General features: G+C 42.6%; 1 protein-coding gene across 3 annotated transcripts in view; it reads right to left on the bottom strand.

Moving 5' to 3' along the window:
- Positions 1-25,593, bottom strand: part of LOC106513197 (uncharacterized) — a 138,086-nt gene extending 112,493 nt beyond the window's left edge. For all 3 annotated transcript variants that reach the window (XM_014001911.1, XM_014001910.1, XM_014001912.1), the window contains exon 1: positions 22,641-25,593. In XM_014001911.1, coding sequence (XP_013857365.1) covers positions 22,641-25,166 — 2,526 coding nt within the window. In that variant the 5' untranslated portion in view covers positions 25,167-25,593. The remainder of the gene's footprint in view (positions 1-22,640) is intronic.
- Positions 25,594-25,824: the final 231 nt, after the last annotated feature.

Below are 25,824 nucleotides of genomic sequence, written 5' to 3'. Positions count from 1 at the left end.
ACACACACACACACACACACACACACACACACACACACACACATACACACACAGACACAGTGGTAAAGGTGATCCACTGAAGCCATAATGAGGGAACGCTGTTGTTCAGGGGCACTCACAGCAGCTCTGATTACAGCCTGGTGTACAGTTTCTGTGCTTGGAGTAAACACATGAGAACACTGCTGTTGTGGGGATTTGACAGCATGCATGCTAACACACACACACACACACACACACAGGTGGGTGTACTATGCGCTGTGGCAGAACAACACAGCCGGAACATGAACAACACAATGCAGTCAAGTGTGTAAGTTCAGCAGGCTGCAGCCCAGCACACTACTTTCCCCGCTTGCCGTCTGTCTCTTCCAAAGACAAAGCATTGCATTACTGCCCTCAGCTCATTAGCAGGGGCATAGAAAGGGGAAAACAACAAAAATGCACACATACGCAGCTTTTTTCTCTTTTCAATGAGACGCTTTAGAATTTTTCGTAGGTAAATGGACGTCAGCAGAAAGTTAAACGGGCAATTTGCTGTCTGATATTTTATAAACAGAAGATTAAAACTGAATTCCAATCATCTCTCCTGTGGCGCTTTAGTGCGGAAGTGAACTACAATATGGATTGTTTTTTTTACTACCAGCGAGTGGCTTTAGTGCAGTCTGGCTGCCACCGGGGATTAGTCCAATTCTCCACTCAATCTCGTTGCTAAATATGCTATACGAAAGGAGCTACATGTGTGTCTTTGTGTGTRCAACTGCACAAGCACAAGTTTACACTGCGTGTGTGCATATACACTCAGGGGTGATATTAGTTAATCATTGCCTTCACTCAGCATAAATAAAGACCAATTACTGTGCTTCCCTTTGGGCCCTTCACTATTAGCACACTAAAGACCCCAAAGAGTGCTGCTTCATAGCTGATACAGACTCAGAATAACAGTCAGGCTGCTGAATCACGAAGGATACCAGAAAGGCAGTGTTCACATCCGAGAATAAAACATTTCTAGACAATATCAATATGATTTGGATTAGTTTGTGTAAATGTGATTTCTGGGGAAAACTTAAAAAGATACACTGCTTCACGCAGGAAGTCTGCCAGATGTTTGTCTCAGTGTTTCTGATTGATAATTGACTTTTGCTTCAATCCTTGTTCAGGAGGATAATTACCTCGTGCCCGCTGGATTTAARCATAACTGAACCAGCCTATAAGTTGCATTCAAACCTGTGATGGTATCCAAACCGGAAAATGATGAACTGTTGCAAATCCAACAGCACAGTAGTTCTGAAAGTTGGGGTCGGGACCATGTGGGTCCTACAATATCAAGGTGGGGTCTTGAAAGGGTTATTAGAATTAATTACATTTAAAATTAATTGAAGTTTGCCTTCRTTGTTACAAAAGTGTGATGTTAGTGTACTTAAAAATGGATGAAATTAGCATAATTAGCATTGTTGCCCCTGTTTATTTGACCTGATGTTTAGCACTCGGGAACAAGAGCACATGTCTCTACTGTAAGGGTCAAACCTGAAAAGTTTAGRGACCATTGATAGAGCATAAACCGGTAAGTGCTGAACAAAATACACAAAAAGTAAAACCTGTGTACAGATAACTGTTTATTAAAAACCTTTACACATATCAAGATCTAGAAGATGAGTTTTCAGAGTAGTGGAACAGCCTGAACTGACAAAATAGACTAATTGGCATTAAGAACCTTGCTTTTTTTAGCCCAATGGATTCATAAACAGAAGTTTGTTGTTTCTTGGTTAACAGTCTCAGCACGCCACTATCAGATTTTCTCTCAGCTGAAACATGAAAAGTAAATCAGCCAAAAATAAATAAATTAAAAAAACTCCATAAACTGTACATTTGCATAAAAACAAACAGAATAGACTTTGCCAGAGGACACACTGCATTGTGACACACCCYAAGCAAAACCTGTTGTTGAGCTTTAACTACTCCTGTTTTGCACATTCAACTGTCAGTTTGTGAAACGCGATATTTAGCAAGTTAAACAAACACAAACCTATGTAACCAAACACTGGTGCCACATCTTCACTCGTCTCATCCGTTTAGTAAATGTCTACTATAGGCTCTGACGCTGCAGCTGCAGTCACATGGTTTACACACAAACACCAAAATACACACACACAAACACACACGCAGAAATACAGTGGATCCTTGCTGGCAGCCACTCATCACTGGAGAGGCCAACCTAATTTGGAGGACAGGCTCCTCTTTGCCTGCTGGGGAGGCAGCAGGGATTATAAGCCTTTATACGCACTAATCTAGTTTAGCCACCCTGGGAGTGGAAATGTGTTTTTGTGTGTGTGATCATGATGTGTGCATGGAAACGTTAATGAAAGAAAGAGACAGAAATAGTGGAAAGAGAATAAAGATCGATGGGGAGCACAAGAGCATGTGCATGCACAGTTAATGTTCTTGGATTAATACCGAAATTATATGTGGGAGATTGAGTGTGTATGTGTGTGTGTGTGTGTGTGTGTGTGTGTGTTCCCTTGTCTAAATATGGTCTATATGAACAGAAATAGGGCGGCTCTAAAACTGGTCAGAGATGAGGCTGGGCCTCTTGTCCTCTGATAACCGCTGGCAGGAAAAATTTAGGAAGGCTCACACTCAAAGAATCATACCTGACACACACTCTGCCCACACACACACACACACACACACACGAACAGTGGTATTATGCAAACAAACTGCTGACATGATCAAAACTGTGGGACTCTTTGTTGTAGAAGAGAATGTTAGGACAGTGCTCGAACCCGCAGACATTGACCACCGCTGCTGCAACCCCCTCTGTGAGCCAGATTAAAAATCGAGATTTAAACAAACACACACTCACACAGAGCAAAAATGATGACACAACCATTTTAAAACATGTCCAGTAYGTTACCTTACTGTTTAAAATGTGTGTATTTAAGCAGAGTTACATGCAATTGGCTTGCTGCCTGGATCAAACTGTGCAGTGAGGCCTTTTGTTATGATACCTTTGTGTGCATGTGTGAGTGTCTGTGTGGGTGTGTGTACAGTATGTGTGTTACAAGTGTAGTGTGAACATGAGAACAAATTTGGCTAAAAGTTTCAAGAAATTCCAAAACACAGGAGACAGATGTCATGGCCAAACCAGAGCTGGGACCACTCTGGGAATGGTGGAGGAAGAGAAAATAAGAGTTGGTAGAAAGCGAAGACCGCAGACGCTACAAGATTTGTGTGTGTGTTTGTGTGTGTGTGTGTATGTGCACACACCGATCTGAATAATTACAGACTTGCTTGGTGCGTGGAGCCGAGAGTCTACCACAACAGAGCCCAAGTGATGACACTACACACCACACACATTTACACAAACGCACACACACACACAAACGCACACACACACACACACGCACACACACACACTAGTGTGATTAGCGTACAAAGCATTTAAACAGCTGTTTCATGTGCCCCATCTTCAAACCACACACACTGCCTGTGCATTTTAAAGACTGACCTAAACTGTTGCACAAGGAGTTTCAAGCACATCCATGGACATGCAAACAAAAACAGAGACATATAGAAGACCAGGCAATTATAAAAATATAAAAAATAAAATACTTTATAAAACACTCAGGTCAACTCCCTCGCAGCACACCCACTTCCTTTTCCAATATTTTTTTATTTGGTTTTATTGAGGGGAAATCCATGTCTCCTCACTTTGTTTCGGTAATAGACCTCTTCCTAATGGAGCACTGCCACCATCTGCTGGTTCATAAAAAGATTACACACTCTATACCCTGTGCCGAAGATTGTTTGCATTGTTAAATAAAAGCTTATTGATAATTCTATGTAGTTATATTGGATTTAAAAAGACTTACTGTGATAGAATAGACGGAAAAAGATAGAAAAATCAAACACTTTGGAAAAATAAAACGTATCTCTACGAGCCAGTAAAAAAAAAAAATCTGTCTAAACACTGAATTAAATCAAACAGCAGAAACAGATGTTGTTGGGATAGGGGTGGGGGTGGCATTCTGTGTCAAATCTGCCACAAAGTCCAAAATCTATTCTCTAACAGCATTTGGCACTTCTTCACAAGATGTGCTTCATTCAGTGCTGAGACAGGAGGAGACACAGACGATAGTAAAAATAAAAAAAAGGGGACAGCCAATGTTAATAAAATCAACATCCAAAACTTATTTTCCAAACTTCAAACACTATAAAACTCTGATTTCACATGCTATCMACCATTAATTCCAATATACAGCTTTTAAATTAGCTGATTTCACATCAGTATTTTTAAATGAAACYAGTCATTTTTTAAGTAAAATTCCAGAACTGACAGACTGTAAACACTCGTTTTCATTCASTAATTCATGACGAGATACATTCTATTCTTATCTGCTTCATGAGGAATTTCCCACAGAAAATACTTCCCCCCTGGGTTAGCAGACAGACAAACAGATAGACAGAGAAGTTTTGACTCATCTAATTGTTTGATTTTGGCAAAGAAAAGTGCTTCAAAAAAATCTGCCACTTATAGCTTTTACAAGTGGGTTAGTGTACAGTTGTAGTGGAGGGTATGACCATCCCTACAGGTCAGCTCTGAACTTGTTAAGGTAGAACATCTGTGGAGATGGGGGAGGGGGGAGGAGGGGGGAGGTCAGGGTTAAACAGAGAAAGAAACAGAGAGGGGAGAGGAAGGGAAAAGGAAAAGGAGCAGATCAAGGCTTGAGAGCTTTGTGCTCCCTCTCTTGGCAAGCCTCTACAGCTGTGTGCTTTTTTTTTTCTTGTGCGTTTTTGTGTGTGCACACATGCACATGCACACACAAACACACACTCACATGCTTGTGTTTCTGGCAGACTCAGACCAGGCATTAAAATTATTGGTGCCGCCAGCGTGCCGCGGCCCCTGCTGAAAGGGAGGGAGGTGAGCATGGAGGGCAGGAGGGAGGAGGCGCGGTGGGGGGAGTCACCAAGTGCTAATCAGAAACATGTGTGTGTGGCCGGCACAGCTCTGAACAGCTGTTCCCATGCTGAGGATCTGGCCGCCACCACACACACACACACACACACACACACACACACACACACACACNACACACACACACACACACACACACACACACACACACACACACGCATTTCCTTTAAAGCCATGGAAGTATAATTACTTTGCAGTTTACATAATCATCAGCACCGGCTGCATCAATATGATAAATAAATAAATAAAAAAGACTGAATAATAAGCAACAGCTAGTGGTTGATGATGCTTTTGCACTCTTTCAAACTTTTTATTGCTCGCATGCTTTTTGATTTSTTATTATTTGGACCAGAAACATAAATTTCACTTTTATGTGAGAATATGAGAAAGAACCAATAACTCTGAACAGATGGACAAATGATAAAATAGATGGATTCATAAAAAAAGAAGACAAAAACACAATTAACACAAAAAACATAAACAAAACTGGTACAGTGTGAGAGCTATATAAAGGCTTGTCCACTCTGTTCTTCACAAAGGTACAGCAGGAAGATCCACTGGGCAGAAGGAGGAAGAGCCTTTATTTATCTTTTTAATGGAAAGAGGAAGAAACCTTTGCTTTCTTACCCACCTCACACACACACACAAACWCACACTACACTATACATTAGGGAGAACAACAATCCATCTTACTTTGCCTGTTTAGATTAGCCGTCACAGCTTTAGTAATTGGATCTTGGATCRTCGGGCTGCAACAGTACCCTCTGAAACGGCAATGATCGTRCTTTAGAGAGAAGACGTTTTTGTGTGTGAGTGTGTGTAACAAGGCAGAACTGTCATGCGCCTTTCCGAATGGGTGTCTTTGTAGTGCGCAGGAAAGTAAAGGAATGTCAGGAATCTGCCCAGAGGATGCAGAGTTTGTCCGGCCGACTATCCCCGTCCCCCTCTCTGTACTCCTCTGCTTGTACTTCATAACCCCCACTCACTGTCCTCGATGCTCAGGGGTACGTACAGCTTGATGGGGTGCATGTGTTCTGTGGCATGCACACAGCAGCTGAGATAAGCATAAAAAGATTTGGGGGCAATAAAGTTCACTAACAGCCTGGGAGCAAATAAAATAAAGCTCTTAGCAGAGGCCCTGGAGTGTGTATGTGTTGTAAATGGATGTGGGGAGGGGCGGGGGGTGTTGGTGGTCAAGAACTCAAGAACAGCGTAACGCTGTTTATATCATGTTTTATTTGTCACTAAGCCCTTTTCATTGTTAGGGTGAGCATGATCCGTGTGTGTTAGACTCTGGGAAGCTCTGTTCTGTAGCAAAGATTAAGATTGTTCCCAGGGAAAAAAATAATAATAAAAATAAAACAAAAATAACTTTTTGCAGCTCATCAACGCATTGAGCTAAAATAGGCCTGCACAAAGCTAAAACAAATGAGTCATGGCAGCGCCTCAAACGTAGAGGCAGAATATAAAAACAAACAATAAAATGTGAATTACAAAAAAAAGGGATACTAAAGTTTACAATTGACACATCAATGACAGCTGTGCTTCACTGGAACAGAGAGAGTCAGTCTAAGAAAAGTCAGACAGAGCTGATGGGTGTGGAGACTGAGCAGAAACCACACATGCTGCATCACGAACATATGCAAAGATTTCACATGCGCACRCTCACACWCACWCACACACACTCACACACACACACACTGAAACCGACAGATGAAAACCAACGCAGGATGTCCAACGCAGATCAAGTGTAGTGGGAGAAGAGAATGAAGATAAAAAAAATAAAAATGAATTGTGTTTGTGAGTTAGAGGACTGAGGCCAGACTCTCGCACCAGACAGATGTGGCAGATGTTTTTCTTCTTTGAAAGCAGATTTGTTTTTTTTTTTCTGGGTTTAAAGAAACTGATAGTTTTCATGTTTATGAACTTCTAACGAACTGACACAGTTTTCCATTCTTTCTCTTCTTTTAAAGAACAGCATTAAAAGGAACGGAGATGATGGTGGGTGGTCAGGTGGTCTTTTGTGGTGGGGTTTGTGTTCCCTGCAGGGAACRGGTCAAGGGGGCATCTAGGGTTCAAACTGAATCAGAATTTTATTAATCAGAAAACGCTGACGGGTTGAGGGGCCAATGGGCCAAAAATTACCAGGTCAAGTCCTTTCAAGCTTGGGAAGAAATGCGTAAAGTTGCACACAAACTAAAACACTGAAGCGTGAAGGAGATTACGTGACTTCCATCTGTTACTGAGGTGTTAAGGTAGTGTGTTGTTCTCACTATCCAGAGAACAACAATCCAGCTACCAAATTAATGTAATGACAAGAAAATCAAATATTTCACAGTAAATCAAGGCAAAAATCAAAGCTTTAACTGTTATTATGCTGTAAAGTGGTTATCACAACACAAACCAATTACATTTTCATGAGCAGAAATCTGTGCTGTAAAAGCTGAAGTCATTTAGCACCTACAGCTCTTCTCTAGTAAAAAATTAACTTTGTATACCATAAAACAGATTGCCTCTCCGAACATTCCCAGGCTACTGCATCATCCATCCTTAAAAAACAAAAAACAAAAAACAAAGCAAAGAGGTGTTTGAACAAGACTAGCCTTGCAAAAGAACAATACACACAATAAAAACTGTACCGACACATCACCTGGGATAAGTCACAAACTGGAGGGGGATATCAGCATACTCTGCCAAAGAGTTGGTGGTGGTGTGGAGGGGTGGTGTGTGGAAAAGGTGGGAGGGAAGAGGAAAGASGGGGAGGGAGGGAGGGAGGAGGAAGAAAAACAGGTCCCACAGAGCTACCGTGCAGGCGCCAGTAAAGACAGCAAAGGTGGAAGGGAGGGGAGGAGGAGGAGAGAGACCCCGGTGAAACTCTCAACAGATGCGTGAAGCCCTTGTCAGCATTCCTGCTAGGTAACGCAAGGTCAGGAGCAGGCAGGAAGACAATATGAGGACTATTTGGGCTCCCTGAGCGCCAGATGTGTTTTAATAAGACGGCTGCCCTCCTAGCTAATAAGGTCAGCCTCTGGCTCCAGCCAGACGAGCAAACAAGTAGACTCTTGGCAGGAATTCAGTTCCAGCTTGGCACAGCCTCCCTTCCCTGCTTCCTGCTTTGCTCTCTTTCTCTCATTTGCTGGCTCTCTCACGAGCTCGGCGAGATCGATGGAAGCCGACTCTTTCTGTGTGTGTGTGTGACTCATGCGGCCGCCTTTTATTAGACACTTCCCTTTTTTCCCAACATGGGGTGAAAGAGACCTACTGTGTAAAAAAAACTGAAGCCTTCAAGAACATCTGTGCTTGGATTGTACACTCACCCCCCACCCCCCACACACACACACATGCATAAACAAGTATGACAACACATTAACTTTACCAGGTTGCTTTGCTCAAACAAAGTAGTTTTTTCCCCTTTTGCTCAATGTTATGAAGGTAGCTGTTAAGAGATAAGTCAGGAACAACTAAAATTAGCTTAAAAAATAAACACTGAACCAATAAATCTGACTCCTCCAGTGGGGAAAATAAAAAAGGCAGCACTGGCGCCGGAAAAATTGGCTTGCTTCACACTGAAAAGGAGAAGGATGAGGAGAAGAATGAGGAGGTGGAGGAGGAAGATTTGGAGTTGAGAGAGATGAAGTTTAAAAAAGGGCAAAGAGACAAAGATCAAAACCTAAATGTGCTGGTCACATGGGGGGAAGCCTCCTCTGGTAGAATTGATAATATGGTGTAAAATTTTGATCATTGTCAAAGCAAAGTTTGAACAAAGTCTGGCATTTTTACAGCTTCAATAAAATGGTGAGTTTGAAAAGAATTAAAAAGTTGATAAAACTTCATAAGAATCTTTCTAAATCTGCAAACTGAACAGATTCCAAGTGTGTATGTGTGGTGTGTGTGTGTGTGTGGGAGGGGGGGTGTCCCTGTGGGGATGTCACAAGCAAAGCGATGCCTAATTTAACATCATAATAAACACAACCCATCTGTATGTCTCTGAAGGTCTGAACTCAGATAGGGAATAAACTCATGACTTTCTGAGTTCGTGATCCACTGAGTTCACGCTGACGTCATCCTTGGCCTCACACAGAATCACCCCATCGAACACAGACCCTCTCCTGATGGTGCCTGCCATTCTCAAATATTTACCTCCGGGCTGAGCTGTGCAATACCACACACACAGGAAATCTGCTCGTCTATACATCCAACCCTCGCTCTGAACTGGCATAATGGAAATAGTCTTTTTTTTTGTCTTCAGACAATTTCAAAGTATTATTTTAAATTTTCCCCACTTTTTCTCGAATGGCTTCAATTTTATTCTTATTCTTAACTTGAGCCATTACAAAATGTAGGCTTGTGCTGACCTCTGCACATTATTTTGTGTTATATTTATAGGCCTTTTGTGTTCATTGGTCTGTGTTGGATGTCTGATTGGTCCGAACAATGTCATCAATCATGGGGATAGAAAGGCTTTCTGTTCCAGGCGTTAGACCTTCCTGTTTTAATGCCAGCTGACAGGGAACATTTGGCTGGCTGTAATTTGAGATGACCTCGCCACAGCAGGCTTGAGGTTACAGGGTCAGCAGGTCTTATCATTCAGCAGCAGGCCCAGCTTGTGCTTCACACTCCACCACGAGCACACTCAAACACACACAACCGTGGCTGTGTTCCCACGGTCGCGGCAGGTCTACTAGTTGATGTATAGCAGCTTGTAAAGCAGGGCTGTCAGTCAGTTTTAACAACCTATCGCAGAGATCCAACAGCAGCCTTGGACCACTGACCGGCTCAGCAACACTCCATAAATGCAGCTCAGACTCTGAGCGAGCTGACTCAGCCAAGAGTAGGGAAAAAACAGAGAACAATGCCTTTGATCTGTGCTGACAGGTCCTCAAGAAGTGCCTTAAGAAGCTCTGACATGTGTGTGGAAAACCCTATAGTGTCTTCTGCACACAAACACGAGCTTGTGCACAGCTCTGAACAATTCTGGCACCTGTGGAACTGTGTGCACTGCTGAAGCTCATCCAAAGCCTGCTATCGGTCCAACCAMGCAGACACGTGTTCCGCATTGTGTGGAAGTCAAACAGCATCCAATCACGGCTCAGCCAGCGTCAGTCTGTCTGAGGCTCAGGTCTGTTCAAAATGTTATGCTTGCCGCTCTCCTCAAGCAAACCAGCAGGTGGAAAGCAAATGGATCTCAAGTCCTCCACATGGTCTGAATCAAACATGAGTGCCATCATAAACACATGTATGAGTACACTAAACTGTTTTAATATTCAGAGCCATATCTTCACAGGGTGCTGGATTTGAATGACACTGGACTGACATCATTCGGGGAAAGTAAGTGTGCAAAGGATGCTGCAGCACCATGTGGCATGTGTCCAAATACATAGCCAAAAATTTGATGTTTAAGAAAAAACAAAACAAATTTCATTTAGAACACATAAAGCATTTTATACATGATATAATAATATGAAGCATATTTTAAGGGGGCAATATCATGTAAAATTAACTTTGTTTTAGTTTTATATCATGTATATTGTTATACTCTCATTAAAAAAAACATGCCCAAAGCCTTGCTTTGACTCATTCATGCATGTTTGAGAAATTCTGCAGCGTTTTTAGGAAGCCATGCTGAGGAGCAAAATGACAGGTGGGAACCAGAAATGCCTTTTTGGACCAGAAACGCCTCTGGCATGTGTCTTTAAGCCAAACTTCCTCATGGCAGAGCGCCCCCCTCCCCTCCCCTCCCACCCACTTCGGGACTCTGGCAGGCCATGTGCTGAAATGGGCGTGACCAAAGTGGTTGGATTTTCTTAAAGAGACAGAGACCTATTTCAAGGTGTTTAGAAACTTTCAAGATGAGAAGTAAATTGTTTTGGAGATTTTTATGAATATATAGCTCTTTCTAAGCTGAAAATGTGACATAGTTACTTTATTTGAGTATAAAATTGAAATATAGGCTTGGAAAGCACATAATATTGCCCCTTTAAATATCCTTATTCAGATAGGACAAGAGAGTGAATTGTATTCATATTTGGTATTATTATTATATTGTTTATATGTGGGGGCATACAAATTTCCTCATGCTCCAAACACACTTTCTKTTTACCGGTCAGTATACATTCCTACCCTCACTTATGGCTGCAAACTTTGAGTAGTAACCAAAAGAACAAGATTGTGGATACAGCTAGTTGAAATGAGTTTTCTSCTCAGGGTRGCTGGACTTTCACTTAGAGATAGGGTGAAAAGTTCTGTTATCCAGAAGAGACTCAGAGTAGAGTCGCTGCTCCTCCACATCGAGAGGAGCCAGTTGAGGTGGTTTATCTGGTAAGGATTCTCCTTAGGAGCCTCCTTACAGAGGTGCTTCAGTCATGTCTGGCTGGGAGGAGACCCTTGTGAACATCACGTGGGAGAGACCAGGTTTCTCGTCTGGCCCGGGAACTTTGTGGAATTCTCCCAGAAGAACTGGAAGAGTTGGTTTGGGAAAGAGAGTTCTGGGCCTCCCTGCTGCCCCCTGTGACCCAACTCAGAATAAGCAGAAGATAAAGGATGGATGGAACTTTTAAAATTGTATAAACTATCATGTTCAAAATAAAAAAGGCAAGTACGGGGAATAACTTTTAAACGAATGACTGATTTAAAAAATAATCACAGTTATTATGGTGTTAGTGAATGCCCCCATTAAAAATAACCTTGATTTTGAAGTATTTGCTGCTGCAAGGCAAACGAGGGTAATGGGTGAACACAAGCACACTTAAAGTAATGAGTTTGAGAAAAGCACATCTGTGTCAACTAACTGTAACCTTGACAGATAAATATTCATTAGCAGGGAGCTAAGCTACCTGACCTGTGACCCCCTCACTTCCTTTCTTCCGAGGCTATCAAGAAGCTGAGCTGCAGGCAGATGTGATTTCACGCTCTTCACCTGTTACATGCAGTTTGATGTAACTCATGTGCATTTAAAGTGTTTTTAAAAAGGATACTGCAAGTGAGAGAGTGAGAATGTTGTGTAGAAAAGTACCCAAACATACAGTATCAAATATAATTGGTGTTAATTACTGTAGTACTTTCAGTTTATGAGCTGAACTTGCACTTGTTAAAATGAAACCCTTTTCAAATGTAAAATACACAACATTAATAGCTTCATCTTTTAAAGCAAGAATATTCAGTCACTCACCACATTAATTCTTCTTCCAACAATGTGTCATTTCATCATAATAATTAAGATGAATCAACCAACTGTGCAATGGCGGTGTAAAAAAAAGAGACCACTAATGTGGTTTTTCTAAATATTATAGCTTATTGAACAATTTGAGTTTCATTTGTAAGGACTTAATTGAACTGATGTCTGCAGGAGGAAAACATAAGTCAAACTGAGAAAATATCTCCACCAGAAAGCTGTTGGGAAGATTAGGGGCTACATTAGAGGTCCTCACAATGTTACAAAATCCTACAGAATGCGAGCAAAACAAATCATTTTAAGCTGATATTCATTCTACATTGTACAAAACATAACGATAATAGATGAAAGCAGGTGAAAATGATGCTAAATGGCCAGACATCTGGACATACTGGATAAAAATTGAGCATGTGCGGGGCAGAATTGTTGGCACAACTCATGCAGTCTGTCTTTTTTTTCCTTTCCTTCCCAGAACAGCTTATTTTACATCAAAGGAGCTCATCGCTGCAGTATGTGACAGTTTGTTACTACTGCTGCACCAGCTCCAACTTTTGCAGCACTGAGCGTGATGCATGTGTTACAAGGTCTAATCAGTCTGATTTCTGTCACAAAATGTTACAGAAAGGCGCCAGGGGAGTAATCTTGACACAACATTTAGATTGTCTGTTTCCATCTGTTCACTAAAAGCAACATATACTCTATCTACAAACAGCAGGTCATTCACTTTACATTAAGGCTTATGAAACTAAAAAGTCTTTTAGTCAAAAATTTTCTTTCTCAAGTCATAAAACTAAAAAATAATATTATATAATATACTGGTATATAAATGCGCAGCAAGAGTAAGCCTTAGAAGTATGAAGCAGAGATTGCGAAAGAAACAAAACTTATGAATGGTTCGGAATCCAGCTCATGTTTCCTGGAATTTAAATACATTAGTGATATTCTATACAAACTTTTTCAGGCTTACAAATCAAAACTAACACTTAGCTGTGGTTTTCTGACCTGAGGGAAACAACAAGTAGTAAAAAGAACTTATGTTTTGAAGAAATAAGAATCTGTGCCAAAGCCAGACAGCATTCAAAATTAGTCATTTACTCATTACTCATAAGTGCACACATAAAAATGTCCCATTATTCAACAGCCTATGTGCATGAATGATTCCAGCTTGTAACAGCTGCTTTCTTAATTCTCTTACAACCTGCCCAATTCTGGTACTGATAACAGGATGAGAGAAAAAAAAGACTCTGGATGAAAAACAAATACTGCTAAATTTTAGCAAAGTATCCAGATGAAAATATATTGTGACAAACATGTAATGATGTATACAACCAAAACAGAAACAAAGGATATGTTCAAAGTTCTCTAACCTTGCACATTGACTCAGTCTTGAAAAGAAAGCATCCAATGCCTTATGAAAGTTTATCAGCTTCATATATTCACAATAACCTTTTTCACGTGTTTCTGGCAAAAAAAAAAAACAGTATAAAGAAAAAACGGAAAGACGAGTTGAGGACATAAGAGAGATAAGGAGCTAAATGCAGTTGTTGTGTGGAGGAAGAGGTCAGCTATCACTGGGGTGACTTGAAGYGATTTGACAGGACCTGCCATCACTTTAGTAAACAGAAAGAGTCCGACTCAGAGTGGGGAGGGGGGAAAGGCAGTCTAAGAATCCAACTGGATCGTATTTTAAATATTATTTCGTGTATATGTGTGCATGTTTAGTTTGTACACGCAGGTTCTTGTGCACTTTATGTTTCACRGAGAGCCCATCTTTATGCCTGTGTGCAAACGCTCAGCGCCGGTCATATGGTTATGTTCAGAAGAACCCTATCAGAATGGATGCTTCCTCGATCTCTAATACCCCCACCCCCACCCAAGAAGTGTGAGATCATGTCTGCACCAGGGATGTTGCCAATAGAACAGAGAGGCAAGCACAAAATATGTAAGCGTGTGTGCGTACGTGCATGTGAATGTGCATATGCGTGTAGTGTGTGAAGCAGATGGGAGGAAAGAGAGAAATTAGAGAGGGGTAAAAGGAGAGTAGCGACAGAAAGTCTGCAAGAGCATGTGTGTTTGTGTGTGTGTGTGCCGGACTGAGGGGACTGCGAGGGGTTAGGGGGAAGCAGGGGGGGCAGTGTGGTTAGGCATCCAGAGTCAGTGAACATTTTTCTGGCAAGACCCTTTCTATGCTCTCTGGCTGCTTGCCCGGCTCTGAAGCAAACTTAAACAAACTCCTGTTGCAGCCATCTGCTGGGCCCGCGGGATAAATCACAGCACTGCTCCGCTCTGAACTGCTCAGCCGCACCACTATCAGGTTACTGTGTTAGCGGCCTCACACACACACACACACACACACACACACACACACACACACACACACACTCACACACACACACACTGAAACCGACAGATGAAAACCAACGCAGGATGTCCAACGCAGATCAAGTGTAGTGGGAGAAGAGAATGAANCACACACACACACACACACACACACACACACACACACACACACACACTGTTAGGCATGCAGGAACACATTACAGTACTCCCTCTCATCCGCACACACACACACACACACCGAGCTGCGCGTCAGCCTGGAGCCATGGCCTGCTATGGGGCTCACACCACCAGGAGAGGCCAGCAACATGTGGCCCCACTAATACCACAGGAGGAGATGAAGACGAGAAGAGGGATGAGAGGGGTGGTGGTGGGTGTGTGTGTGTGTGGGGTGGTGGTGGGGGGTAGATAAACAGGGGAAAATAAGGAAAAGTGGGGAGCGAAGGATGAAGGGGGATGCAGAGGTGACGGAAGACAAAAAGAGAGACGACACAGCTGGGAGAAGAAAAATGGGAGAAAAAAAGCTGCAAGAAAGAGAGGGAGACCTCTGACACTTAACTTGAGCTAAGTGCTATTTTTATAGCCCCCTGAAGAAGAGAGGGACATAACAACATGAAGAACTCTGCATCTGTGTGCTCTCATAACAGCTTGAGCATTTTAAACTGGTGTATCTCTGTAAATAAAACAATTGGTATCAAAAATATGTTATTTTCAACAAGATTTGTGATTTTCTACATCCGTGCTTAAAGTTTAACGTTTACAACTGAAGTTGCTTTGTCAATTGCGAGTCAAAATTTCCATAGAGTGTTTCCCCTTTCCTGCTGTTCATTTCTGTGGCTTTTTACTTCTGTCATCTTTCTTTGACCATGACTAACAAACTAAAAAAAAAAAACGAGTCCAGGCTGCACACAACTCCAGACTGTGTGGGAAAGGCCACTGACCAAGTTGGCATAAGTCATACGTTAGCTCWCTGCTACCCTTGTAGCTTTGGATTAGGTGAGGCCTGATTTCAATAAGTCAAAAACATAACCAGCAGCGGTGAACGGCCACATAAAATCTGGATTAGTAACACATCATCAGTGCAGATGGCATACTTGAAAGGGATAGCAGGCAAAAAGCAGCAAATACAAACTGACATGAGAATCTGTGGCATCTATTTGTCAGACAGAAACTGTATCTGTTTATCTCTTACAAATCCTGGTGCGTTCCATTGGAAACTATTAAAGTCTCATTAACTCATGACTATATCTGTTAGTGTTCAAGCAAACCCACGTGTTTGCAGCTTGACCGTTGAGCGTTTCTTTAACTAAGTTTACATTGTTGGTCTTAATGCCAAATTCTGATTTTTTGCAAAAATCTGGATTTTCGGTGGCTGGGTCATTTCTACATTTTTTTTAACGGTTAAGGTGCTCTGGTTTCATTTTGAAGGGCTGATTGTTATATTGTCCAAAGTTAACCTTCAAGATGTATAAGAGCTTGCACAGCCTCACAATGTATAACTTAGTGAATGTCATCAAGCTTTGCAACATTAATAAAATGTCACAGCGATAGTTTTTTTAAAATAAAATCTAAACAGCTTATATTATTTTAAAGTGATAGTTTTGCATTTGAAGTAAATGTTTATCAAATAGTGTCTAATTTTACAAGTAATTGTGGATCCCTTTAACATCATCTCATCAACAATGTGTTCAATCTCACCATTATTCACTTTTGCTATAATTATTCAGGACCATCAAAGGATGCCAAAGAGCTTAATCACTCTCTCTCTCTAAGCTTCTTACTGACTATTTCCAGTTGTGCACTGATCCAAAAATTTTCAGACTGACCATACTTCACATTTTCTGTGAAAATGTCTCAGTTATCACTTGTGTACACATCTACTTCAGTCTTTTAGAGTATTAAATGACCTCATAATATTAAATGTGTCAGAGTAACTGTATAGTCTGCATTTTTAGAGGAATCACAGTSTCTAGTGTCATGTGAGGCTCAGTCTAAAACTCCTTCTCTGTTTCTGTCTTCCCAGCTGTCCCGGAGCTGGCGGGGACAAGCTGAGAATGTGAGAGACCAGGTGGTTGGACAGTTTAAGTGTGGGGGTTGGGGTGTGAGGAGGATCAGGCCTTGGAGAAGGAGGAAGAAATTCAAGACGGGAATGTCTTCTTMGRCCAAAATAAGCTTGCTGAGGATCATCTGCAATGTGAATCTCTTGCTCTTCGTTGGTTGTATGACAAAAGTGATGAGGCAATCTGGAAACTGGTTGGTCAACGCTGGTGATTGTGCAGTTTTAGTTTTCCACAGAGGCTGCCTCTCCAGTTGTCCTGACAGCGGGATGCAGGTTACCGGTAATCCTACCCTCTTTAAAAAGACCAGGGCAAGCACGAAAACWGGAGCGCCATGCAAACACAAAGAGGAATTAAATAAAGGAAATAAAGATGATAAAACTAAATAATGAAAGGTTTTATTCACACAAACCTTATGGAACCCTTGTGGGGGGGGGGGGGGGGGTGTGTGTCCTGAACAAACACGACTCATGAGAAACATTTTGTGGAAAAAAATGAAGCCGTGCGTGTAAATTACATGTTAAATGCCCGGTAAGGAAATAGGTCTGCTATTAGCATCTGCGCTGCTACACTCCCCACTTGTGTCCAGGTGCAGAAGCACACAGGCTCGCAGAGCGCATGCACACACAGCTGCGGCACAATGCAGCTGCATTTGCCAGCRCAAGAGCAAACACCTGCCAGTGCTCCCAACCACCTGGTAGACACACATACACAAACACACACTTTCACCCACGACTGCAGCTGTTCTTTATGGAAATGACGACAAAAGATTACATGCTCTGTGTTTATAAACATATATTTGTGTTTTAAGCGCAAGGCTGTGATTGGATGCATTTACGTGACAGAGTGTGAATGTGTGTGTTATAGCCARAGGGCAGCTGGCAGGGAGAAGGCTGAGCTGCTGCTGCATTACCCTGTGTCCTCTATAATTACCACAGTAAACCCAGGTTTACAACTGTAAAGCCTAAAGTCCAGAACAGCAGAGTAACGCTTTTATACCATATTGGCCGTCACATTGTGCCAAACTTCAAAAGAACTCAACAGAAACATGCATGGAAGATGTGCACAAAAACATCAGGTTTTATGCATTTCAGAGTTAAAAATGCTCAAATAAAAAAAGGAATGACACAAAACTGGCTGAGTGTTTGAACTGATGAACACTCATGTAGCTGCATTGCCAAATCTGATWCAATTACAGCCTCCTCCTTGCTCCACAGAGATATTACATCTCACTAAACCACTATTCCACGTAAGTATGGTGCCAGCAGGTGGACCATTAGCAGTTTTTGCCAGCTGCATTTTTGCAACATGTAGGTACATATCTGAGAACAGGTAAGTCCATGTAGGCACAGTGTGCACAACAATGCAGAATCTGTATTGTCTGATGTCCAAAGGATACATTTTCCTAAATGCTCAACTGGTGCCATCTTGGCAAAGAAGAGGGAAGGGAAACGCCAACTAATTGTGAGCCATTGTCATCGACAATGGTAAATATAATCAGCTAACTTGATTATGTTCAGATATCTTTGGATCAGAATCAGTTTTATTGCCATTGTCAATGAACAGGATTCACAGACTGGGAACACATCAATACTGCATACTGAAGCATTTGTTTATTTATTGCAAGTCATATTGTCATCAAAATATTAAGCACTGTTATTGCACATTGCAGGTTTTTCCTGATATCATACAGCCCTAGTTTACGATGCACAAAACAAAAGATTTGCACATTATTTTTCTATTGTTCTCTGCCAGAGGTGTTCGATCCTGGTCCTTGAGAGCTGCTACCCTGCATGTTTTACTCGTTTCCCTGCTCCAAAACACCTGATTCAGTGATTGAATTACCTCTTCGAGTTCTGCAGAAGTCACCCATTCATTCAAATCAGGCGCATTGGAGCAGAGAGACCTTTAAAAATAGAGGATAGTAGCCCTCGAGGACCAGGATTGGACACCCCTATTCTATGCAGACCATTTTGTGAGAGTTCAACAAATACGTTTTCAGAATCTTCCAAATGTAACAACATACAGTATAATAACTGATGACAAAGCTACTTTGTGACACCAAATTGATGTTCCCTCTCTGATTAGAGCTGCAGTGTTAAAAGGTCAGATTCTTTTCATCTTTAAATGTGTTTTTAAATCTTTGAAGCTGGTAAGTTCTGAAACCCGAACTTCCTGTGCCAGCAACCCACATGTCTCCCCACAAAAAAACATCATTTATTCAAATAAAATGCAACACAGCCTAATCATTTACGGTGTTGTGTTCTTATTCTCACCATTATTCACATTTGCTATAATTATTTAGTACCAACAAAGGATGCCAAAAAACTTAATCACCCTCTCCCTCTTCATAAGCTTCTTACTGCTTCCTTTTCACAATTGTCTGCCAGATCATTTTCATTTAATTGCACTTAATGATCACATTTAGAATACGATTATTCATTCATATGAACACAAAAAGAAAAACGATGCCTTACTGCTTACTTGCTAGTGCTCAGTTAGACGTTTGAAAGAATTACAAATTGATTTAATAGGAGTTTATTTCATAATGACTCATCTATTTATTTAAACTCTCACAAAAAATTAAATGTCTGGCTTTCAATTTGTCTGTCATTGCTTTTAATATAAAGACACCAAAAATAAAATTTTACAGCTGTGTGAATAAAGAAGAAGACATTATTCTCTGACAAAAACCTAATTGGTGGAAAATTGCACAACATGAAACTTTTGAGTGAAATTTTACTTTAATTTGAAGAGATCAATCTAATATCTGAAACTTACAGAAAACTGCTTCATATTCCAACGTATAGCAATAGAAGTTAATTGTTGGAGCTAATTTTGAAAAGTTTAGTTGTTCAGTACGATAAAAGTGACGGASAGTTCAAAAACCTCATCAGACAACACAAAAGCTCAAAACCTTGCATTGTGTCAGGTAGCTTTGTGCATGCAAGAGGTTCAGATTTGGTAAAAGTTCAGACATAAAAGGGAAGAAATGAGCTGCTGGAACACCCCAGTCTCATCAGTTCCATGCATGATCTGATCTCACCATTCAGATAAGGTCAAGAATGCAGCACTGAGTGAGAAAAGCGGGAAGAGAGTGATTAAAGCTTTGAGAGCTAATCAAAAACCACCTCTAGCGGCTTTCAGATTAAGCCCCTCAAATACCAAAATATCTCCTCTGAAACGCAAAGCTGTTTGTCAGACTGTGCTGCCGCGAGGACAGCACAGCTGTAGAAATGTCCCGCAGCATGTGCAATATGAATGGTTTCAACCAACAAAACAAACTTATTCACAAAATCTCCTCAAGCCATAAATAAGGACACAACACATTAGGTGCTGTAAATTCCCTACTTGACAAAAAGCCCCTCATAGCTTAATGACACGATGCTGTGATATTAGCTTTTATGATTAAAAGATAAGAATATAATCCCTCTTTCTTTTGTTTTGTTTTTTTCTCTGGCTGCACTTTAAACCCCATTAACCTTCTGACACCCGCGCCCCACCCCCCAAGTCCATTTCATTTTTCCAACATTTCCTCCCAACTCCCGAGTGATTTCTTCCTTTTCACAAAACATTTCATTTTCTTTGCCTTTTATTTCTCCGTACCATGCATTATAAATCTACACTGTCATGTCTGACACATTTTTTCCCGTGACACTAACACATCCTTTAAACAGCATGGGCTAAACTATTTAAAGCAAAATCTTTTTTTTTTCTTTTTACAATGAACAAACTTGGCCTTACCAAAAACTATGAGTGAAAAGAAAGAACTACTCAATTCTGATGTAGCCGTTTTGTTAAAACAGCAATATGTAGCTTTGTCATTATCCAATAATACATTTCGGACCTCTGTTGTCAAAGATTTGTTGATTATTTCATCCATGAGGACACTGTGACTTGACCTTCAGTCCCTGGAGGTAAGATTTATTGAAGGACTTATTTATTTTATTTAAAGATACCATACTTTTTTTTACTCTTGCATGTCTGGGGTTTAATTAAAACCTTCACCAGAAAGTGAGACATTTACAAATACCGAAAACCCACTGAGGGCCAAAAAATAAAAGGGACACATTTAATGATCCAGCATGTAAGATGTGGTGATATCTAGTGGCACAAATTACAAACTGCAATAAGCAAGATGTTTCTACACTGTAGCTGCAAAACAATGCACAAGGTTCTTTTTGACACCAGTGTTTATATTTGGCTGATGGCAACTAACTCAATTTAGCAACATGACAACCCACATTTTATTTTTGGTGCAAAACATTGAAGTAATATGGGGGCATTTTGTGTCATCTTTGAATATAAGTGAATAATTTGTAATACAGAATGTAATGTAACTACCTGTAGAAGTGCAATATAAACTGAGTGACATTAAAAACAACAAAAAAAAAGCTTTCTCACTTGAACATAGTGGGGCAAATGCCAGCTTTAAAGTCTCAACACAACTGAACCAAATGCTGAATGTGAGTCTACGGAGCACTAAAGAGAACCAGATGGGAACGTCCCTCTGACAACTCAAACCCAAGCGATGACAGACGCTCTCGAGCTTAAAGCATGACACTGAAGTACAAAGCACCTGTTCCCTTGCAGCTATTTTGCAGCACCTCTTCCCAGCTTSACTGGCTCTCCCTCAGCTATGAGGTCATCGGCTCAATTGGACCAAAACTGCTGGTGCCAAAAGTCCAATACGATCTCCTAAAATGCCCCTGCAGGGATGATCCCCCTATAGGAAGACAGGTTCATGCCATAAACATGAATACATATACAAAGATTTCTCTGATTTCTGCTGGGGTAAATTTTACATTAATGCTCAAAAATTATAACAAAACTTGTTTGGAAGCCATAAAGCAACAGTGTAACTTTAACACACTTCTTTAAAGAACAAAGAAAGATTGGAGAGTGGACAGCTCCAGACAAATGGTTTAAGTGTGTGCAGCTCTGTAGCTGCTGAGTGTGAATGGCATCCACAGATGTTCTTCACATGTCCTGTGCAKCCGGACAGTCAGTATTTGTTTGCATGAGAGACCCGTTCCTAGAGCCAGCTGGTTGTCTAAATACTCATCAGCTCTTCATTGACACGTCACTCATCCTCAATTGCCCAAAACTGGTTTTCCATACAGTCCCATCTACCCATAAACTTACAATTTAACAACGAGCACAAAGAAACAAGGAAGAAAAATTGGAAACAAAAACCAAGAGAAAAAGATGACAGAAGGATTTTTCTTCAGAGGAAGTGTATAGACTGTTCAACTCACTGAGCCAGTCCATCTGGATCCCTTACGCAAGCATTGTTTTAAACTGTAGAAAATGAATTATTACTGTTGTTTGTCATGAAACCAGGATAATAGAAAAACAATAAACAAACATCTCTACCAAATCATCCAAATAGAGCCACATTGCCTTACAGCTATAGGCAGGATTAGTTGCAAATTGAAAACTTAGCACTTTTTTTTAACTTTACCATTAATGAATTTGTTCTATTAATGAGCTAAACTGACTCACATTTGTAGAACTATATGGGCGCTGCTGCAAAAGTACCATTTTATGCTTGAAAAATATTGTTTTGTTTAGAATTTACGTTAGAGGAAACGTAAAAACGAAATTCCTGGAAAACGCTACTTGGTGGGCTCAAACCAAAACAAACTCTCCAGCACCAGGTGACACTTACTCAGTCATGCTTGTTCAAATAAACTGCACAAATGAACACAGCAAAACCTGAACTAGCCTTGGCCTCTGGATCCCCATGGGTTTCCTCTTTTGTTTATGGAAGTGAATTCTGATAAAAAAAAATATTTTGAGGCCTTCCAGTCGTCTTTTCCTTCCAAGTCAGCCACACAAACAAACATGAGAATGACTCTTTCTGCATTAAAGCAGGCCTGAATGTTGCAGTGAACGGTGATCAGTTTCAATTTGACATTGATGCATTTGACTGTAATTATGATGTCATCAAATGAAAGATGGCATCAGGAAAACTGAGGCTGTGAAGCCACATGGAGGGATGTTTTACTGAGGACAGAAAACTGCAACTTTAGCTACTGACATCTCAGTCAAATGTAAACACGTACATCAGTGTGACCCATCACATCCAGATAGTTCTTACCTTGTGTCTGGACTGTGGTGAATCTGATTCTGGATCTTTCTTTTCTCCATGTGAGGTTCCACGTCCCAGTGTACCTCCATCCTGCTGCATGCTCTGTCCCACCTGCACCAGAGCTTTGCATTCTGCACACGAGCCAATCACCAGCCTCCTGCCGTCGTCCACCAGGAGTGTCCGTGGGCTACGAGGTGCATACAGGAAGATAGGGAGCCGGGCCACAGTGACAGCACACAGCCTGCCTTGCCTGCGCTGCTCCTGCCTGCAGAAGAAGCACACAAAGGCCTCGCAGCTGTACTGGCGGGCCCACGGGGAGCTTGGTGGCTGGAGGTTGGCACTGGATAAAGTAGAGGAAGCAGAGGTGGAGGGATCCACGCCCTTGCTCTCGTGTTGGGCCCACTGAGCGTGCAGGTCRTGGTAACACAGTTTGCAGGCCGACACCAGGCCTGTGGTGTCAACCGGCTTGGCCCCGGGTGCAGGTGGGTGGACTGTGAGAAATGGGTAAAAAGGCTCCCGCTCTCCGCAACGACCGGGCGGGTTCACGTGCAGCTGGTGCTCTCCTCCTGCACTCAGCTCGGCTCCACACAGGTAACACACGGACACTGAGCTGCTGGGGACTGAGCTCACTCCTGCGCGAGAGTGGGCCGGTCCGGACCCGTCGACGGACATGGATGCGTGGTACCTGACGAGGAAGGAGCTGACAGATGTGATGAGGTCTTCGCTGATGCTGAGTCGATACGCAGCCCAGATGTCCTCCAGGATGGAATGGCACTGCGGGCAGCAGTGCACACGGCCGTTCCTCACCCGCTGAGCGTTGGGTGGACAGGGCAGCATGTTGATGAAAGGAAAGTACATCACCGTGCGAGACTTACCAACACCGGCCTGCGCATAAACTACTCTCATATCTGCTTTACTCTCTTTACCACAGAGATAACAGGCTTCATGTGAAACCCTGGGTTCAGGTATGCACTCTGTGGAGCTTGGCGTCTTTTCGTCTTGTGTAGTGTGCTGGTTGAGATGGGGGGCACTGGCGTCTTGGTTGATGGGGACAACATACAGGCGCTGGAGGACAGGCACATCAGCCAGCTGAAAGCTCTGCCACTGCTGCATGAGGGAGGTGTGACAGCTACTACAGACAACAGTAGTGCCTGATGGGCTGATCGGCACTGCACCTCTGGGAGCCGAGTGAAGCCACAGAAAAGGGAAAAAAGGCTCTCCCTGGGCCCGCTCCTGTTTCTGAACACTGACTTTGAAGTAACCATCCTGTCTGAGCACAGTTCCACAGATATAACACACACACTCCTCAGGACTGGAGTTTGCAGTGTGATGCGCTTGGGCACTCTTCCTGCCTGAGAGGTCTCTGACAGGTCTGAGCTGTGTAATTGGGCCTGCTTTGCGGCCATACGCCCCCCTGTCATCATCACTGGTGATGTTAATCTCGTCTTCATCTGAGTTGTCGTAATTATTCTCCCTGGGAACAGCCAAGTTACATTTAGAGATGACAGCAGCCGCACCAACAGACGACATGGAGTCATCCTCGGCTCTCCCCCGGTGCAGAAGCGCTGGATGTCTGGATGGAGCACAGCTGCTGTCGGCAACACGCTGGATCTGACGCGGCTCCACATGTCTGACATTCTCCTCCTCCAGCCAGCGCCTGTTGCGCATAATGACCCCGTTGTCTTGCACAGGTGTGTCAGAGGGAGGATTGTCATAGCCTCGCTGAGGGATTCTCTCCTGGGACTTTACCAGAGATGCTGCTGACTGACAGACATTATTCATAATTTTAGCCCCGCGCCTCGCCGGCTGAACACTTTCTGCTTTAGGCAATCCCTGCGCGTCATAAACACCCACCGTGTAGCGCACTGCCCGCTGTGAATCTGGGCTGTTTTTAATACTCATGACATTGTTTTTCCTGCTACTGTCTCTGGGCGATTTGCCAGGTGTCCTCAGATACTTTTCTTTGCCCGCGCCCGCTCTGTCGACTAAATCCATCTCCTGGTCCGAAATGTTCTCGTTTTCAGAGAAAGACGAGAAATCCGACTCTGCGCCCCCGTCGTAGTTCTGGCTGCTGACACTGATTCTCCTCTCCAGGTCGTAGGAGATGTTCCACTCCTGCGGAACCCGGCGGGAGTCGCACTGGTAGGGTCGTTTCAACCAGTACATGCGCTTCTCGATGGGCGTCCTGCTCCGCTCGAAGGAGTTCCACTGCTCCGTCAGAAAGCAGTGGCACACGGCGCACACCAGCGCGTGTCCATCCGGGCTCAGATCACACGCGCCCGGGGCTGGCTCCTGATTTTGGAGGAACGGGAAAAAGGGAAACCTCTCTTTCTTATAAGTCACTTGCAGCTTTAATTCCTTGCCAGGTGTCACTCCGCTTCCACAGATGAAGCAGTGAACAAGACCCCCCAGTCCGTTCCGATCAGCCCTGGAAGCGTTACGCAGCAGCGGGCTGTCCTCACCGGGCACCGCTGCAGCCATGAGTCGGCGTTTCCGAGATGAGGGTGTCAGCTCCTGCTCACCGGGAGAGTTCATGGTTTTAAACCACCATAACGTCGGCAGCTAGGTCATACTCCTCATAAGCGCTTGCCTCTGAGCACGCAAGGAGTTTCTGTCCAACTTGCAGAGAGGTACAGGCAGGCGACAGTCCATTGAAACAGCGGCGTGCAGCGAAGCCAGCGCACCGTGAAGTTTGACTCCTCAACAACAAGGAGGCATTTCCTCAAAACATCCACGCAGCTGCAGAGAAGTTCTCGTTATTTGCCGTCTGTGGTCCGCGCGTTGTTTGTGTTGGACATCCGCATGACACGAGCTGAGATCACTGCTCGTGTTTCCAGCGAACTTTCCTGCCTGCGCAGAGCAGCTTTGGCTGCTAGCCCCTCTCACACACACTGTACACAGCGCCATCCCTCAYTCATGGGACCCGCTCAGACACCGCGGAGGCAACCTCCACCTCCTGCACCACCACCCCCCCACCCCCCAGCACTCCCAAGTCTCAATAATCATTTTAGCAGATTATGAAAGCAATGTCAAACAAGTGACCATGTTTCACACTTAAAAAGAAATGACTTGTAAATTATTTTTTAATTTTTTTATTATATTAAACTCAGAGGCACTAAGTTCATATCTGTAACTTGCCTTAGTTTATATTATTATATACAAAATAAAAAAATCAGTGTTAATATATTCATGA

This window comes from Austrofundulus limnaeus, unplaced genomic scaffold (genome assembly GCF_001266775.1).
Source record: "Austrofundulus limnaeus strain Quisiro unplaced genomic scaffold, Austrofundulus_limnaeus-1.0 Scaffold10, whole genome shotgun sequence".
In the NCBI taxonomy this organism is placed as follows: domain Eukaryota; kingdom Metazoa; phylum Chordata; class Actinopteri; order Cyprinodontiformes; family Rivulidae; genus Austrofundulus; species Austrofundulus limnaeus.
Note: the sequence above shows the minus strand (reverse complement) of the source record. Positions and strands in the feature narration are given on the sequence as shown.